At 34.4% G+C, this 19128-nt stretch overlaps 1 protein-coding gene across 1 annotated transcript; it reads right to left on the bottom strand.

The window, feature by feature from the left end:
• Positions 1-5564: 5564 nt before the first annotated feature.
• ARV1 (ARV1 homolog, fatty acid homeostasis modulator) lies at positions 5565-19115 on the bottom strand. The gene is made up of 5 exons (XM_051993650.1): positions 18861-19115; positions 11238-11357; positions 10147-10300; positions 6735-6959; positions 5565-5902 (listed from the first exon to the last, which is right to left on the bottom strand). The coding sequence occupies exons 1-5, from the start codon at positions 19029-19031 to the stop codon at positions 5769-5771; spliced, it is 804 nt and encodes a 267-aa protein (XP_051849610.1). The 5' UTR covers positions 19032-19115; the 3' UTR covers positions 5565-5768.
• Positions 19116-19128: the final 13 nt, after the last annotated feature.

The raw sequence follows: 19128 nt of genomic DNA, 5'->3' as shown, positions 1-19128 counted from the left end.
ATGGGTAGCTCAATTTATAACCAAAAAGATGAATTTGTATTAAATTGAAATTGAAACACCCATTTTCACTTTCTTTTAGGGCCTAGTCAAAAGTATGGTCTATGGCCCAGCTTCTTAAACAAGGGAGTAATGAAATTATGAAGATTTGATTTGTATACCTATTTTATATACCAATATCCAGGGTCATGTAAAAATTTTTCAGGCTAAAAGGGGTCATGAGTGGAAAAAATTTAATAAGCCCTGATCTCTGAAGTATTTATCTGAATCTTTACAGTATTCATGATACTCTTTACACAGAGAGATCCAAAGAAGGTTCAAGGAACAACATACTCTTATTTCACTGAAATAATCAGGTTTTTTTTCCCAATTGGCCAAAATACAGAGACAGGTTAGGAAGCCCCTAATTAAAAATTTAAAAACAGATCTTTGCTTTCTCTTCTCCATGATTTGTACCACTAGGTGGCGGGGCAGAGTTAAAATTGACTCATAAGGAAGAGCCAGTTAACTTTAGAAAATACTAAATGCAATTCTTGAAAAGGAAGCGTTCCCCTAGTCTTATTTCCCATTTTAGGGATAGTTTAGGACAGTAATTGACATCCTGAAGGATTGAAAGGGATATGCTGTGACTAATATTAGAGATAGATGAAATCTTAATAAGCTGTTCTTTTCACCTTAGAGTTTAAACATATATTCCAGAACCAAGGATCCAGTTGAATGGAAATTTAGAAATCATCCTCATTTGATAGGTGAAGAACCATGGCTTGAAGCAATTGTGACTTGTCCACGATCACAGGCACGAAGTAGCGGAAATGGAATATGAACATATACTTTCTGATTTCAAATCAGGTTCTCAAGTGACTTGTCTTTGTAGCCAGATGTTAATTTCTTAAGGTCATTACACACACACACACACACACACACACACACACACACACACACGAAGGTCAAACTGGTGATGGCAGGTGGAACCAAAAAATAATTATAATACAAAACAATACATTATAATTCATAAGAAATGTGTGAGCCTAAGAACAGCCAGTAGAGGGTTATTATTGATTGTGGAAAGTCTCAGAGGAGGTACTATGGAAAGATCATGTCTTAGTAATAGGCTTTCGGTTCAAGTACTGCCTCCCTATTTACTTCCCATGTGATCTTGAGTAAGTTGGCTTCAAAAAAATGAGCCTCTAAGTTAGCATTAGAGAAAGGCCTTAAAAACAGGTAGAATTTTAAAAGATGTGGAGAAGGGGCAGGGACTGAAGCCATTCCAAATATAGGGAACACTAACAAAGATATGGAGAGAAGATATATCTATTTATTCATGGATTTTTATTCTGTGTAATTCTTTGTCTGTGGCCCTGCATAAATCCTGCAAAGTACAATGAACTATAGTTGGAAACTTTCCTTAAATGCTTAAAAAAAAATTGGGGTTACCAGAACAAGATTGAGCATTTCTGTTTAATTGAGGATTGAGGAATTGATTCTGTTAACTAGACTCACAGGATATCTCCTTATTTTTGCTACAAAACCTTCCTACGTCCTTTTTTGATCACATGACCTGGAGGATTATGATTATGCTACTTCTTGGTAATATTTTGCTAAATCTTCATTGTTAATGTGTTGTAACAAGTTCTACCCATTCAAGAGTCTATCCTTCTTCCATTCCCTTCTGATTTTGATTTTTTGTAAATCATGACATAATATGATTCTCAGTTCTATCACTGCAAATGTTGGTTTGAAGAAGAAAATGGGCTGTGTAAAGTAGTTTGGGGGGTTACTGAATGTACTGGTATCATTTCTCAAATGTAATCCAGGTCACTCTTTTTCCATTCAAAAGTCAGCTATGCCTTTGCACCTTTTTGAGATTCATTCTGTCAGAGGGCATATGGAAAGATAAGTAATAGAGTAAACCATCTGTCATTTAGATTACTCCTAGGAGACCTGGGAAGAGGGGAACCAACAAGTAAGTTTTTTTCTTTCCTGGCTTAATGTGTAGTACCTTATGGGACCCAGAGACATGAAAAGCTGAGTAGTAATTCAACCTAGTATCTGTGACTTGTCAACTAAATAATAAACAGGTTATATTGGTAAAGCAACAAAATCACTGATACTTGATCTATGAAAAAAGAAAATACTATGAAGTGATACAGGATGAAGAAAGGAGAACCTTTTATTTATTATTAAAATGACTACAATGAGGTCAATAAGGAGAGATAGAAAAATTGGTCAAATAAAACAAACATTAGCACTTTCCTGCCTGAGAGAGAAAACAGCTCTCCTTTTTGTTAATAATTGATTAACTTTGGGGGAATATATTTTGTAAGTGGGGTCATTTAGGGTGTTAGGAAGTGTCTGTTGGGTAAAAATGCAGCAATGTTTTTTTTTAAAAATACAAAATATTAATTTTCTAAATGTAATCCAGCCTCTTCTTTTCATTTTTATTTTGTTCTGGACTATGACTGTAGTGCTTGTCCTAGACACATATACCAACTAACTCAATGGATTGCCTCTCCAACTACATGTCATAATCTGGACTATATGCATTTTTTCCCCCATGTAATGTTAAAGCTAATCTCTCTTGATTAGTTGTGAATTTCACAGAGAAGCCCCACTATGAAATCAGCACTATATCATTTTCAAATAAGAGAACCTGAAGAACTTCCTCATCTATAGTGAATCCCACTTCCCTTTGTGCAAAACACCCTCCAGAATAGAAGAACTTTGTTGACAATAAATTTCTTCGTTCTATTCTGATCATTTTGACGAGAACAAAAAGATGCATGAACAAATAGAAAAAGCATTTAGTATATTCCAAACACTGAACTAAGTACTAAGGAGACACATGTAAAAGAAAAAAACAATCCCTGTTCTTAGAAGCTTTCATCGTAGTAGGAGAAAATAAATGTTTAGGGTGGTGGCCAGGAAGGGATAGTTTGATTTGGAAAATGACAGGGATTCTAAGTAGAGTTATAGGAGAGTGGATGAACATTGCATATCTAAGGAACATTGACAGAGTTGATCTGATCACATTTACTTAGGGGGAGGGATGAGTGTAGTAGGAAGTGGTGGCCATGTGATTGCAGATATTTTTTAATTCAGATGCCTTTTGGGATTTTACTTCACTGCCTCGGTGTTCCTCCCCAGGAGCATGCTTCAGCCACACTTGTCCCCTTTTCCCACTGGTGAACTGGTTTGGTCCCTTATAGACTTGAGTGCGTATCCTCCAGTATTTCAGTTCTTTTTATATATAATAATCTTTCACTGTTTAAATGTAAACTTCTTGAAAGTAATGAGTATTTTACATTATAAGCACTTAATAAATCCTTACTGCTTGCTTGAACAGTGAAACATGAGTCCCCCCAATTCCCATTCCAGGTTGCCCTCCTCGATCTCTCTCAAGAAAGCCTTTAAGGTTGTAATTTACTCTAAACTAACTATATGTGAGGTCCTATGGGAGGTACAAAGCATAAAACAAAATGCTGATTTAAAAAAAATGAATGAAAAATAAATTAAATAAAAATTAAATAAATACAAAAATGTCATGTTTGTCATGAAACAACAACTTAACACATGAGTTTAATATACAAGGAATACTTAGTGGAGGAAGAAATCACTTAAGAGTGAAAGCTTCAATTAGGAAGGATTTGAACTTGGTTTTAAAAGATGATAGGCTTTAATTAAGTAGATGAAAAAGGAAAAGATACAGATGGGAAGAATGGAAAATGGCTAAATACAGTCAATATCTAAGGTCATCTAAAGTCAATATCTAAAGTCAATATCAATGAGATCAATCTTTCTTTGGAAATGGGAAGAGGGAGCTGAGAAATAGGGCAAGAAAATTAGAACATTAGACTGAGGGAAAGTCAAAAGTAGCCTCTTAGGAAAAGTTTGGGGACTTCTTCCGAAGGATTTGGAAGAGAAATAGGATCAAGACAGCATTTCAGGAAGAATCAATTTGCTCCCAATGTGCAAATTCTATTGGAGGGAAGAGACCATGAGGCAAGAATCTCATTAGTTGGGAAATTATTTAAAAAGTCTAGGCGTGATAATTAAGGCCTAGAATTAAGAAAGCCGGTAGTGATTAACTAAAAGAAATGAGCCACTGTAAGACTGCAAAGGGAAGGTGTGATAGGGAATGGTAATTGATGGCATGTAAGGAGCAAAGGTGAAATCCAAGAAAGTTGAGGTTCTGTGCCTGACTGGAAGAATGCCACTGAGAGCAAGAGGGACACAGGAGAGGGAATTCCTTTAGAGTTGATTGGGGGAGGAAATGAGAAAAATGATGAATGTGGCGAACACTTTGAGTTTATGGTGATGGGTAATTATCTAAGTGAAAAAATCTGACAGAGATTCAAAAACAGAACCTGAAGGAGAAACTGGGGCTAGATTCGTAAATTATTTACAAAGAGGTGACTGAAATCATGGAAATAAAAGACATTCACATAAGGGATAATAGTTAGGGACAAAAGCCTGGGGGAATATCTACATTTAGGGGTTATTAGAAGGAAAGGAGGCAGTGAACAGACAGGAAGAACAGTTAGAAAGAAGCTCAAAAATTAGGCAAATGTCAAAATCTGGAGAGAAACAAAAAAAAAGAATTAAGATGGAAAAAAGAACACTGAATTTGGTAACTAATTTGGTTATAAATGCCTTTCAAGAGATTACTTTCAGTAGAGCAGTAAATAGATTGAAGTGAAGTGAAATGAGGCAAGTGGTGACAAAGTAGATACAGCAGGTAATATATATTTGTTGTCTCTAGACGTCTGTTAGTGAAAAGAAGGAAAGATACAGTAGTGGATAGAAGGAGGGCAGCACAACAGAATTCCAATTTAGTGGCAATGGAGCAAATGAAGATGCCAGAAAGAATGAAGGATATTTTGACAGTCTCTGAGATGAGAAGGGATAGATTTGAGAAATGGAAGGAAAGGAGGAGACCCTAGAAATAGAGGTTGAAAATATCTTTGCGACTGGAAGAAAAAAAAGAGTGGAGGGAAGAAGCAGATTTCAGTTATATCTTCTATCTACCTATCTAAATTTCCTAAATAAAACAGTACAAAATAGATTATATTGATGGGTAGTGTATCCACTGATGAACATGGCCTCTCTTCAGGAAAGTTGGAAGAGATTCAAGGAGAATTCCTACTTCCAGTATAAGCTGGACTAGCTGTCCTATGAAGGTTTTACTAAATGAAATTCTATGAGTTATGGAACTGTGATTCTAGGAATTCATGATTTGTACCTTCCCAGCCAAAAAAAAAAAAAAAAATGGAAGGCAAATTTATCTGATAGGATATGAAATAGGAAATGAAGACAGAACTGGCAATTTGAGCAGAAAAGATGTTTTAAAACAACCATTAAAAAAATAAAGGATAGAGAACAAAGTTTCTTACACTATGGGTCATGTAACAGAATGTGTTGAGAAATTATGATTTACTATCAGCAAAAGTTTGATTTGTAAACCTATCTTACAAACTTATATGCCTGGGATTGTGCAAAAATTATTGGGCAAAAATGAACTGTGAATGGAAAAAATTTAAGAAGCCCTTATACAGAAAACACAGTAGAACTGAGCACAAAGAAACCATTTAATTAAAAATTGAAATACAACCAGTATTTCAAAAGAAGTGCCACTGTATTCCTAATTACTTTGCTAGTGCATGTCCCTTTTTTGGATGAATTTTTCAGAAAAAAAGAATTCATGTCACCATTTAAGATAGTTTCCTGAAAGTCAACATTATAGAAGTTTTTCTTCTTTATTTTCAAGAAAAATTTTAAGTTTTATAGATGGAACAATTACTTTCTACATCCCATCCCATCTTTTGGAAGAAGCAGACCACACTGCTTTCAAATATTAATCCACTTAGGATGGCCAACAATGAAAGCTTGCGACTGATGTTTAGAGTCACTGCAAAAGAAATGAAAATCACTCATTGTTTACAAAATTAATAAACTGGTTACACTTAAATTTTGTACAAGTTTTTACTGAGACTATTTACAGAGAATACTCTGTAGACTTAAAGGTTATTATTATTTTTTTAATGTATTTGTTCTACAGAACCATTGCACTGGATCATATTTATCAATGCTGCTATCTTCTCCCATACATACCTTTGCATCTGTATACTTTTCTACTGTCAACTGTATCACAAGATTGAGTGAGCCCCAAAATGTGCTTATAGTGACAATACAATCTCCTCATCCTCCCAAGATAAAAACCAAAATTTAGGAAACCCAAAATAAAAGGGGGAAGCCAGTGAGAAGGTATTAATATTAGAAATAATATAAAAATGAAAGGCAACAAAAATAGTACTAAAAGCAGCACAAAGGCTGAGAAAGGTCATCATATGGATAAAGAGATACCAGATTAAAATCAGCATTCCCTAAAAGAATAACTTTTGATTTCTCCTACTTGATTTGGGTTTGTATGAAAAAACATTCAAGAAATGCAAAGGGCTGACTTCCACAAGCAAGTCATTTAATGTCTCTAAATCTTTGTTTCTTTACGATTAATATAATTAATAATACCATTTACCTTGCCTAGCTGATATCATCATTGTATTGTTCACACAGAAATATAAAAGTACTTTGAAAAGTGCTTTTATAAGCACTGTACAATGTATTATTCTATTCATTATGATTTTAAAGTTATGTGCCCTAAATATATGGGATTAACTTATTTCTATGCCAAATGGAAAAACAATGGAAACTAACAAACAGAAATTAAAATATGAATCTACCTCTGATTGCCTGAGAATTTGATGTAAGGACAAATACTTTTATAAGTTTGAGGCATAGAGGAGTGTAGTCATGTTCCCAAATGACGGCTGGAATCAGCAGGAGTTTCCCATAGCTGGACAATAGTAGTGCTTTCAGAAGCAAAATGAAGTTGGACTTTCTTTTTAGTGTTGTGGTTTGGATTAGCCATAAACCAGAAAAAATCCCAATAAAGAAAGTCATTTGTTCTATAGAAGAAATGAAAATGGAAAATATGAATTATTACATCAAAACCAAACTCCACCTAAAAACAAATAAACCCTAATTCCAAAAACCAATCAATAGATTTTGTGAATAATGTTGTATGGGAATTTATCTGTTTTTCTGGACCTGTGGCTTTTAGTCAAACTGTGCTAATGTAATTTCTGAAACACAATTTAATTCAACTTGATTTATGTGGTTTACTTGAGACAATTCAACTAGAGATAGACTGAGTACTCAATTTTTTTCCTCTTAGATTTTCAGTTCCTATTTCTTCAGTATCTAGAGATAATATATAAACTCTCCAAAAGTCTATGATTTCTGAGATGTATCTTAAAAGGAAGAATAGAATAGAATAAGGAACAAGAGGTCTGAATTCAGAGGATTAGAGGATTTATTCTAAAGATAGCAAATGTAAGGAATTTGATTTTATATATATACATATATATAACATATATACTGATGATTTTTTCCCTTTTAATATACTTATCTTTTTATTGTGAAATCCTTGGCTTAAACAATTCCAATGAAAGAAACTAGATAATTATCTGCAAAGAATGCTATCTAAAGGTATTTTACTCTCCCGTTTAACTACATCCCTTTTAATATGACTTAAGGTTTAGAAACTGGTCTTACCACACATTATGAGACATGGCTGATGTGGGAAATGTTTTACTAGACTCTGTAGCTATGTATTGAAGGTTTCATCCATTCATTTCTCAACAGGAATGGAGAGCCAGAGAAAAGAACAGAATTAATTTTCAAATGATTGTTAAATGAAAAATTATTAAAACTTAAAAAAAAAAAGATGTTAGTTGGATTTAGATTTGCTTCTCAATAATGTAAAATTTGAGCCTCCAGTATCCTTATTTATAAAAGTATGAAAAATAAGGCTGCTTCAGTGTCCCCACCTATAAAAAGAAAAGATTGGACTACAAGAATCCTAGGATTCCTTCCATCTATGAAATTTTATGAACCCATGATCCTTTACAAGAAAGATAAGACATAATATGAATACTCTACTTGGAATTCCTTGGAAATGAGCCATAAAAACATAACTAATATGGTATTATTGAATTGAAAAGCTTTTCCCTCTTATTTAACAAAAGCCAAGACCTCCAACAATTTTCTATAGAAAATTTGTGAATTGATGCTTTAGCCATATTAAGTCATTTTAAGTTTTCTAGTGACAAGTACAAAGGGCATTAAAAGAAGAATACAGTTTCTGAAACTTACAATAGGCTCTCTTGTTATTTAAAAAAGTTGAGAGAAACCCTTTGATAGCTTTCCTTTAGAATAAAAACATAGATCAGTGTCTGTGTCATTATTAATCAATACTTACATAGTATTTATTGTAGATTTGGTATTGTTTAGTTTTTCTTGAATTGAGACACTTTATTTCTAAATTCAATTAATGAACCTGATTGCTATACTATGTCAAATGCTATAGGGGATATAGACGCTTACAACCTAATGGCAAAAATGTCACATACATTAAAAAATTCAACAAGTAGAAAATAATACAATATTTCTACTTAATTCCCACTGTAAGTAAATACAGAATAAGTATTCTTACAGGGGTTTAAAGGTTTTCTTTTCCTGAGTTTGTGTAGTTTACCCTGCTTAGCTTTTGATGCTTGAGGGAAAAAAAATACTGGAAGCTAGGATGTTTGTTGCTAGAAAGTCTATCATCAGTTATTTTAAAATAATAGTAGTTATCCCCAGGTAAAGCATAAGATAATTATTAGAATTGACATCAGCAGTTGACAAGCAATTTTAAGTCTCATCTGTAAAATGTGACTAATAATACCATCTGCCTCACAGAACTGTAAGAATAAAATGAGAAAAAAAATATATAAAATATTGGGCAAACCTTGTAGCACTATTTAAATGTCATCTATTATCATTATTAACATCATCAGCCAGCCTCAACAAATAAGGGATCTGGATAATCCTGATTTGTTAACATTTGTTTAGATCTCAATTTTGATTAAAAATAAATTTCCTTTCAAATTCCCAAAGCATTTATAAGAAACTGAAAAAGATTTATGTTATCTCTATTTATAAATACATTTATTGTTCAGTCATGTTCAACTCTTTGTAATCCCATTGGGGTTTTCTTGGCAGACAGACTAGAGCAGTTTGCCATTTCCTTCTCCAGCTCATTTTACAGATGAGAAACTGAGGCAAACAGGGTTAAGTAATTTGTCCAGGATCACCCAGCAAGTAAGTCCCTGAGGCCAAATTAACTAAGTTTGTGATTCTGGGAAAGTTATTTAACCACAACAAGTTTGTTCTCTCATCTACAAAACAGAGATACTATCATACATAAAACTTATCCTTACAGGGCTCAAATGAGATAATGGGAAATATTATGCAAATATCAGAGTGAGTGCTACATATAAGACATTTGTTAAGACAACAGCATTCAGAGAGAAGACTGGGAAGAATCCTCCCACTGACCAAACTGACTATTTGAATGTAATAAGTCCTACATCTAGTAGGACACATGTGATTAGCATATATATGCAAATATTGCAAATCTATTTAGTTTATTTATCTAATTTCTTCAAATTAGATAACTGGTCACCCAAGTAATAAGACATGCTGAATTAGAGGTATATTATTACAATGACATATATATTACAAAAATTTTTTAAAAGCTATTTGATTTATTGAAGAATGATTTATCCCCCATTTCATATGAAAAAGCAAAAAATAACAACAAAAAAGCTGAAGTGATTTAATTAAAATCATAGAGCACGTCAGTGGCCGATTGTAGAACTTAATCTCCACCTCTTCATTCCAGTTCATCTGACCACTTCATTCTGAATGCAGCAGTCCATCGCCCATCTCCCATCTCAGTGCCTTTGTAGTAGTCATTTGTCAGGCCTGGAATACAGCTGGAATCTCATCTTTGCCCCTTAAAATCTTTAGCTTTCTTTAAGGGTCAGCAAAGGTGTCATAATCCATGATTCGCTCCCTCCTTAAATTCCCTTTTTACTTTACTAGACTGTAAACTCCTTGAGGACAGAGATAGACCTGTTTTTGACTCTTTAATTTCTAGCAGAGTGAACAAAGTAGATACTTTTTGTTAAATTTAACTGATAAAGCCTCTCTGAGGTTTTAATGAAGATTAATATTTCCACAGGAATAGAAAGAGTGACTTCTTACCTAAAGAAGCTATTGTAAACATTCTATAGAAATCCCATTCTTTGGCATATCTTATTAAGTCATCAGGGTCAGTGTGCTGGCTTGAATCTTGTAGCTGCAACCACCTCAGATATGCTTCACAAAGCAAACAAAATATGCAGAGCTTCCCATGGATCTGATAACCAAAAACACCCTGGCACTTAAGTCAGGTAAAGAAACAGCCTAAATGTACTTAATATAAACAAGGCAAAAATACTGCAGAAATGTTTATTTTTGCTAAGTAGGTTCCCACTTAATACCTTTTTAAATTTAGGACTATCACATTAACAATCCATTTGCATTCATCCTTTAAATCATTTCACTAATCAACTATATGATTTGTAAGTTCTTTATTTCCTTTCACACAGAAGAAAACACAAAAGAGTGACATGTAATGGTGAGAGGAGAAGCAAGAAAACAAGGGCAATATAAATTTTACTTGGTATCTTACTAAAGTCGTTTGTACTGACTGTAAAATTCCTAATAAAACTGATTCTAGTCCTTATCTAGTTTTTGTTATCAAAGACAGGAACAGATTACAAATCAATGGAAAATTCTAAAGTTTAAAGCTGTTGTAGAAATAGAAAATATTAGGAAATTCAAGGCAATTTTTTGACATGTTCCTTACATATGCCTATTTATAAAATTAAAATCTTTCTGACCTTTAAGATTTTTAAAGGTAGAAGGGATCAAGCCTAAACTTGCAGAGGAGATAGGGTCAGATGGCCTACAAAGCAAGGACTTTCCCTCTTGTTATTTTAAACTACTAAGATTTCCTAATGTTGAGCAAACAACTCTTATCATCTTACTATTTATAGAGTGTTTATTGATCTAAAATGTTAAACAGATTTCAATTCAATAAATTAAATGGAACTCTGAAATCCTACTTCCTTTATGATGACTTCCAAGATTAAATGGCAGAAGGGTGCTTTACTATATTCATAGTCACTCAAAAGCAACTAGGTATGGAATAACAACTTGTAAATAGTGTAAATATTCCTTTTAATTTATCAGTCTCTTAGACATTTAAAAGTTTTCAAATGAAGCAAAAATGAGAAAATTGCACAACTTACATTTATCTCAGTATTGAAAAGAATATGCCTGTAGGCTTGCGCTTTGCATAAAATGGCATTGATCAAGATGATAACAGGATCATACTCGATGTACTTGTCCACAGGCTTCTGGCAAGATTTCTGAAATATTTCAACAGAAGATTATGTCAGAACAAGTAAACCCACATTATGAAATCTTACAAATTTAAAAATGGCTGCACTATTCTGGTGTTGAAAAATCAGGTTATGTTGACATTTTCACGCATTTTGATTAAATACATATGTGATGACAAAGTTTGTCCTACATTATAATCTTTCAGGCCAGAACTACTAATATTTTAACCTGGAATTGAGATATATGTAAAATTGTATTTAAAGGTTGACATTGGACATAGTTTTGTTTGTCTTCTTTTAAAAAAAAAATTATTTCTTCGTTTCTTTCTTCCTTCCATCCTATATTTTTTTTTTGGCTGAGGCAATTGGGGTTAAGTGACTTGCCCAGAGTCACACAGCTAGGAAGTGTTAAATGTGTGAGGCCAGATTTGAACTCAGGTCCTCCTGACTTCAGGCCTGGTGTTCTATCCACTTTGCCATCTAGTTGCCCCAACAGTTTTATTTTCAAAACATAAACATAGATAATTTTCAGCATTCACCCTTGTAAAACCTTGTGTTCCATATTCTTTTCCCTCCCTTTCCCCAAACCCCTCCCCTAGACAGCAAGTAATCCAATATATGTTAAAAATGTGCAATTCTTCTATATATATTTCTACAATTATCATGCTGCACAAGAAAAATCATATCAAAAAGAAAAAAAAGAGAAAGAAAATAAAATGCAAGCAAATAACAATAAAAAAGTGAAAATACTATGTTGTGATCCATAATCAGTCCCCATAGTCCTGTCTTTGTGTACAGATGGCTCTCTTCATCACAAGACCTTTGGAACCGCCTTGAATCACCTCATTGTTGAAAAGTGCCATGTCCATCAGAATGGATCATCATATAATTTTGCTATTTACTGCTATGTATAAATGTTCTCACTTTACTTAGCATCAGTTTATGCAAGTCTCTCCAGGCCTCTCTGAAGGCCTGATCATTTCTTATAAAACAATAATATTTCGTAACATTCATACCAGTGATTCCCCAAATGATGAGCATCCATTCAGTTTCCAGTTTCTTGCCACTACAAAAAGGGCTGACAACCACTTTTGCACATGTGGATTCTTTCCCTTTTTTTATGATCTCTTTGGGATAAAGAGCCAGTAAAGATACTACTGGATCAAAAGGTATGCAGAGTTTGATAGCCCTTTGGGCATAGTTTCACATTACAGTTATCTTAAGTCTTTCTGACTCCAAGTCTGTCACTCGGTTCACTCTGCCACAAAATTTGCTATAGTTAACTGTGCCTATAGATTACTGGAGGAACTAAATAATACCAATTTAAAAATTCTTGCTATAATTGAAACCAGAAGACAAAAAAAAGTTAGTTGTAGCTAAAGGGAGTGATGGCTCATGAGTCCTTTCCAGAAAAGCCAAATGTATGGAATTGATTTTTATCATAATTCCTGTAATGTTCGGGCTAGCTTTCTGGAGGTCCTTCAGATGGGCCTTGTTGTCAGTATCCTTGTTTCAAGTATACTTCTCCAAAATTCCGGCCTTCTACAATTCCAAACACAACAAAAAACTTCCTTTCCAAGATCCATGGGATACCTGCAAACTGTATGTTACAATGTTCATATCAGTTTTTGCAAAAAAGACTACCAGTGAAGCCAAATGCTGGCAGGGGTCCTCAAACTACGGTCCGCGGGCCAGATGCAGTAGCTGAGGATGATTATCCCCCTCACCCAGGGCTATGAAGTTTCTTTATTTAAAGGCCCACAAAACAAAGTTTTCGTTTTTACTATAGTCCGGCCCTCCAACAGTCTGAGGACAGTGAACTGGCCCCTATTTAAAAAGTTTGAGGACCCCTGCTGTAGAGGATGAGGAAGTAAAGAAATCCTACCCAAAACACCTCTCTATTATTCAGTGTTTACTGTAATACTCAGTAGCTTCAATGCTAAGAGAGGCTTTTGAGGGAAGATGGCAAAAAAAATGTTTTGGAAAACATGGTTTAAGAGTAATAAATGAAGAAAGGCTAAAAGTTCACAGAGTATGCATAAGCTTCAATATATCAAGAGTATGTACTTTCTTCAAAGAAAGAGTCGGTAGGTTATTAGATGTGAACACCAAGAAATATCACAAAACCTAAAATGTATTATTTTCCAACAAATATACAGACTGGTTAATTATATAGGAATTAATACCTATCTATGTATGATTAATCCCATTGATTTGAAGGAAGAAAGAACAACATTAGTATCAAATTAGTCCAAAATTGTACATTAAGAGAAAGGGCAGTATTTTCTTTGGTAAATCTTGCAATGCTCAACGTCAAATTTCTTCTTGAAACAAATAGCAATCTTTATACATTGATATTTTTCTGATGATACTATATGGTTACAAGTTAAATAATAGTTGTCTCTGAAGCACTAAAACTGCAGGTCACCTAAATGGCCAATGGAAAATGTGAAGATTTCAACATATTATCAATGAAGTATTTCACAAGACAAGTACTGTAAGATGGTAAATAGTGGGTCATTTTTATATGAGAATGATAGCTAGCAAAGGATTATTTTGTAGTAAATAAAGTGAACATATACTTACTGTTTTCATCAACAAAGTATTTCCTGAAGCCAGTAAGAACAAATCTTAAAGAGACTGTTACCTGATTTAAGGATTTTTGAATCCCAATTCTATATTAAAGAGATTTCATACTCACAGCTGGATGGGTAAAAAAGCCCTTGGTATAATTTGAATAGCTATAGGCTAGTCAAAATAGAGGAAGAGAAAGCAAAAACCTTGCTCTTTCTTTCTCTTTAGCAATATGGAATTTTGGAAAGATGTCTATGAGTGTGGCCAGGGTGGGGATTTTTGGCTGCTCTAGGAGGATTTGAGGAATTATGTGTAACAGAAGAGAGAGCCTGGCTTTTTCAGGGTAGACTCCAGGCTTTCAGGGTTAAATTAGTGGCTTTTGGGGACTCCTATAAAAGGGAAACAGAATTTGGAACAGGAGTTTTAGAAAGAATCCTAATATACTTACGTGACCAACTTCACTAGAAATTTTATATTTTTGTTCATTTCAACATAATGAAATTACACAGGCAATGAATAATTCCATATATAATTGAAGCAATAATTTGCAAATCTCATGAGAATGGTATTGAAGCTTTGAAAAAGTTATTTATAGGTGAAAAGGTAATCAATTTGCAAAAAGATTGGAAACAGTAATTTAATGCATTTTAATTAAAATCATAGAGCTACAGGGTAAAATTAGCTGAAGCATATCTGACCCCCTAAATCTACAAACATCAGGACAACCTCTAACAAAAAGTTATTTTACAGGAGGAAAAAAAAAAAAAAAAGAAAAGCCACAAGAAGTTACAAGTCCCAATTGAATAAATGAAGGCAGATGTATTTTTTCACTTTAATTTGATCTCTGTAGTAACCAAGGTATAAAAAGGTAGCATGATACAATAGACAAACCACTACACTAAAAGTCGGGAGGATAGATGGTCTCAGAAGCAAAGTGCCACAGTTGATAAAGTTAATTGGGGGAAAAGTATTCAAATCCTGCTTCTTTTGGAGCCACTACTCTCTTCCCATTAATTCCAGCTACCCTGGTCTAATTACTTCAAGAATTTAACTTTAGCTCTAAAAGAAGCTACATTTCACCTTTTGGATCAAACTGACAAGAATGTCAGGATTTTTCTTCTAAATATATGTCAGGCCACATATTGCTAGGGGACAAAATCAGAAAAACATAAAAAAAGGGAAGCTGGGTGCTGCTGTCAGGATCCTTGGCAAAGAGAGACAATGTGAGTACACTGAGAGGTGATTTGGATAAGAAGTCATACAGAAGGAATGAAATAGAGTTGTTAGACCGTAAGAAAGAAATTAAAAGGTGGGCCTATATATATTACTTATTTGCTGTAATTACTAGACCGGCTCTGACCCCATTAGACGAGCTTCAGTCTAAAACCTGTGTTCCATAGATTACCCTCAGCCCTCTCCAATTTAACAACCACTTTGTGGGAAGCAAGATATCCAAAAGCATTTCAGTTTTCCAAGTAAGAATTTAAATAAATGTAATTGGCTAGACACTTTTTATATACTAGTTTAATATAATTAAAATGTAACTCCTAAGCAATGGTATTTCCATTGGAAAATGAATATCAGCCAATAGGCAGTCAAGAAGCATTAGTGCTTATTATGTGCCAAGTATTATGCTAAATAAGGAGGATAGAGAGAAAGGAAAAAATAAGGTCCCTACCTTCGAGGAACTCACATTCAATAGGCAAAAAAATTTTATACACTTGATACATACAGTATAAGTGGAAGATAATCTCAGGGAAGACATCAGGGGAGTGGAAGTTGAAAGGAAGGAAAGAGTTCTGTGATGGCCTAAAAAGTAGGATTTGAACTGAATCTTCAAGAAAGTTGGGGAAGCTAAGAGGCAGAGGGAAAAATGGAGAGCATTTCAGGCAGGCTGTCAGTCAGCAGAACAGCATGACATAGCATAGCATGGCATGGCATGTCTGAGAAGCAATGAAAAGGCCAGGGGATTGAAGCGTATGTGAAGGAGAGTAAAGAATAAGAAGAATGGAAAAGTAGGAAGAGGCTAGGTGATGAAGAACTTTAAAAGCCAAATGGAATTTTATATTTTTTCCTGGAGGTAATAGAGAGCCACTAAAATTTACTGAGTAAAGAAATCACTTTGACAGCTGAATGGAAGGAAAGTTATTGTAGTGAAACACTTGAGGCAAAGAGAAAAACCAAAAAGCCATTGTATTAGCCCAGGACAGAAATGATATCTCCTGTGTTGGGGGGTGGCTGTGTGAATGGAGAAAAGGGGACATGAAGGTAGAAATGACAAGAATTGGCAATGTATTAGATTTGTAGGATAAGAGCCAGTTGGAGTTGAAGATTGACTAAGTCAGGATATATAAATATGGGAATCAACTGCATTGAGATGATTATTTTATTCATGAGAGCTGATGATATGACCAAGTAAAATAATAATAATAAGTGTTATACAGTGCTTTAAGTTTTACAAAGTGAGATATATATATATATATATATATATATATATATACACACACACACACACACACACACATATATATATATATATATATATATATATATATATATATATATATATATATATATAAAATATATATATATATATATATATATATATATATATATATATATATATATATAAATAAAACCTCATGTAATTATTTGAAACCAGTTCTCAAATTTTGGTCACAGGAATCTTTTATAGTTTTTTTGGTTTCTTCTTCTTCTTTTTTTAATAGTATCTTTTCCCCCACTCCAAATACATGCAAAGATGTTTTCAACATTCACTTTTGCAAAATCTTGCATTCCAAATTTTTCTTCCCCTTCCCTCTCCCCCAGACAGTAAGAAATCCAATATAGGCTAAACATTACACTCTTAAAAATTATTGTGAATTCTTCCACAATTTGTGTTGTTTGTGTACATATATACACAAATACATCCTATTATAAATTTGAATATTAATATGATGATGAAAATATTTTGACTTCACAGATCCTCTGAAAGATTTTAGGGACTTCGAAGAGTCCTTGGACCACACTCTGAGTACTTTCAGGAGGGAAGGCCCAAGAAAAACCCTTGTGAAATATCCCAGCATAATGGATATGGTCTGGATCAAAGTTCAGAGAAAAAATGGTCAGATAGATACCATAAGAAATATAAGGGGAGTGTCACAAAAACCAGAGGAGAGAACATGCAGAAAATAAGGGTGATTGATAATGTCAAATGATGCAGGGAAAACAAGAAGAATGAGAATTAAGAAAAGGTTATTATATTTAATAATTAAGAGGTTATTAGGAATTTTGAAGAGAGCAGCTTCTGTTGAATAAGATTGGGAACCTGATTACCTAGAGTTTATAAGTGAAAGAGAGGAGAGGGAAGTGAAAGACTAATTGCTGATGGCTTTCACATGAATTTAGTCAATCAAGAGGAGAAGAGATATGTAACAATAAAAAGTGGAACATCTCCAAAATGCTTTGACTTTTGCTACATTGTGTGCATTAACATACTAAGATCAGTCCATCATATGCTTCACCTCATGAGGGAGATAACTCTATACAAAAATTAGACCAATAATATACTGTGACAGGATCCATTATATTATAAACTACTCAAAAGTGTGCTCTCTGCAGAGCTCAAAGTCAGCAGAAAATACTGTTTTTGAAGAATTTTAAAAGATTTTTTATTTCACAAATATAATGTCAAAGATCTATAAGCACAGATTCTAATGTTAACAACTAATTGCAAATAACAAATGGAATGCATTAAGATTTTCCCCCTACAAAGTCTGTTCTGTCTGTGCTCGTTTTTCAAATAAGATATTTAACTAAGCCAAGTTGAACTCATTCGGTTAGCAACAGAGTATACCTGTGGTATTTCTCCCCCTGTCTTAAATTAACCAACAAGCATTTATTAAATGCCCATTATGTGTTAAGCACTATGCTAGGAATCAAGGATATATAAAATGCAATAATCCTTACTCTAAAAGATGTTAAAAACCCATTTTTAAGAGGATACTTTGACCTCACATTTCTCTTAATGAAGAAAAAGATTGTCTGAAGGATCAACTGTAATTCCAAATGTGGACTCCATTCAAATATCTTCCTTATTTTGCCCCAGAGAGCTCTAATTCTTCCATTCTTAATACTCAACTATGCACTTATAACTTAACTTGTATATAACATGGTATACTGGATACAGGGGATAGCTAAGAAGTCAGAACTAGAGTTCATTCAAACTGCCCCACTGATACATATTGACTATATGATTTGTCACAATCCCTCATTTAGATTGTAAACTCCTTGAGAGCAGGAGAGCTTCTTTTTGCATCTTCAGCGATTAGAATAGAGCCTGGCACAAAGTAGGCGCTTAGTAAATTTTTATTGATTAATGGAATAATTAACTAAAGAAGAAAAAAGGGAAAGGCAATGTATTTCTCTGGGGTAAGCTTAATCACATCAAAGCCAACGAAAACCCAATGATTTGGGTACCTACAGGTATTACCTAACCTGCTGTACAGATAGGGAAACCGAGGTACATGAGAGATGCAGGAAGCTGCACAGGGGCTACTAAGTGTCAAAAGTAGGATTCTAATATGCGTCTTCCTGGCACTTTAGACACTTTGTGATGATGCTCTCAAAAAAAATAAAAATTTAAAAAGGGAAAAAAATAAATCAGAATTAAAAACGTAGTTACTCAACATGGTTCTGCACAACTCCTTACGCCAGGAATGGTGGTGAAAAGGTCTGCATCCCAGGTCTTACCACCCACCAAATAAGAATACATAAAAGGCGCCCCTCTTGCCATATTTTTTACCTGGAGCCACAGGGTTCCCCTTTATTTCAGGTACACTGTAGTCTTCTCTTACCCCCAATACCTTACATTTCAAGGCATGCTTCGCGCCCCCCACCCCGCCCCGCTGGCCTGCCCAGTCCCCACCTCCAGCGCCCGTAAAGCCGGGCACTCACGCAGATGGTTATCTTCAGCACCCCATGATTATAGTCCCTGTATAGTTCCGTCGCCTCCTGGTTACACTCGATGCACCTGTAGCTGCTTGATGCAGAGGAGGCGTAGTTCATTGATGTTTTTTCCGTGCTTCCCTTCCCGAACCGTAGCCCGCTCCGCCCGCCGGTCCCCATCTCCACCGCCCGCGACACCGCCTCCTTCACCGAAGATCAAGTTAGCTCCTGACTTCCTGGTTTGGAGATGAGGGGGCGGGAGAATTTGTAGAGAGCT

This window comes from Antechinus flavipes, chromosome 4 (assembly GCF_016432865.1).
Source record: "Antechinus flavipes isolate AdamAnt ecotype Samford, QLD, Australia chromosome 4, AdamAnt_v2, whole genome shotgun sequence".
Classification (NCBI taxonomy): Eukaryota; Metazoa; Chordata; class Mammalia; order Dasyuromorphia; family Dasyuridae; genus Antechinus; species Antechinus flavipes.
Note: the sequence above shows the minus strand (reverse complement) of the source record. Positions and strands in the feature narration are given on the sequence as shown.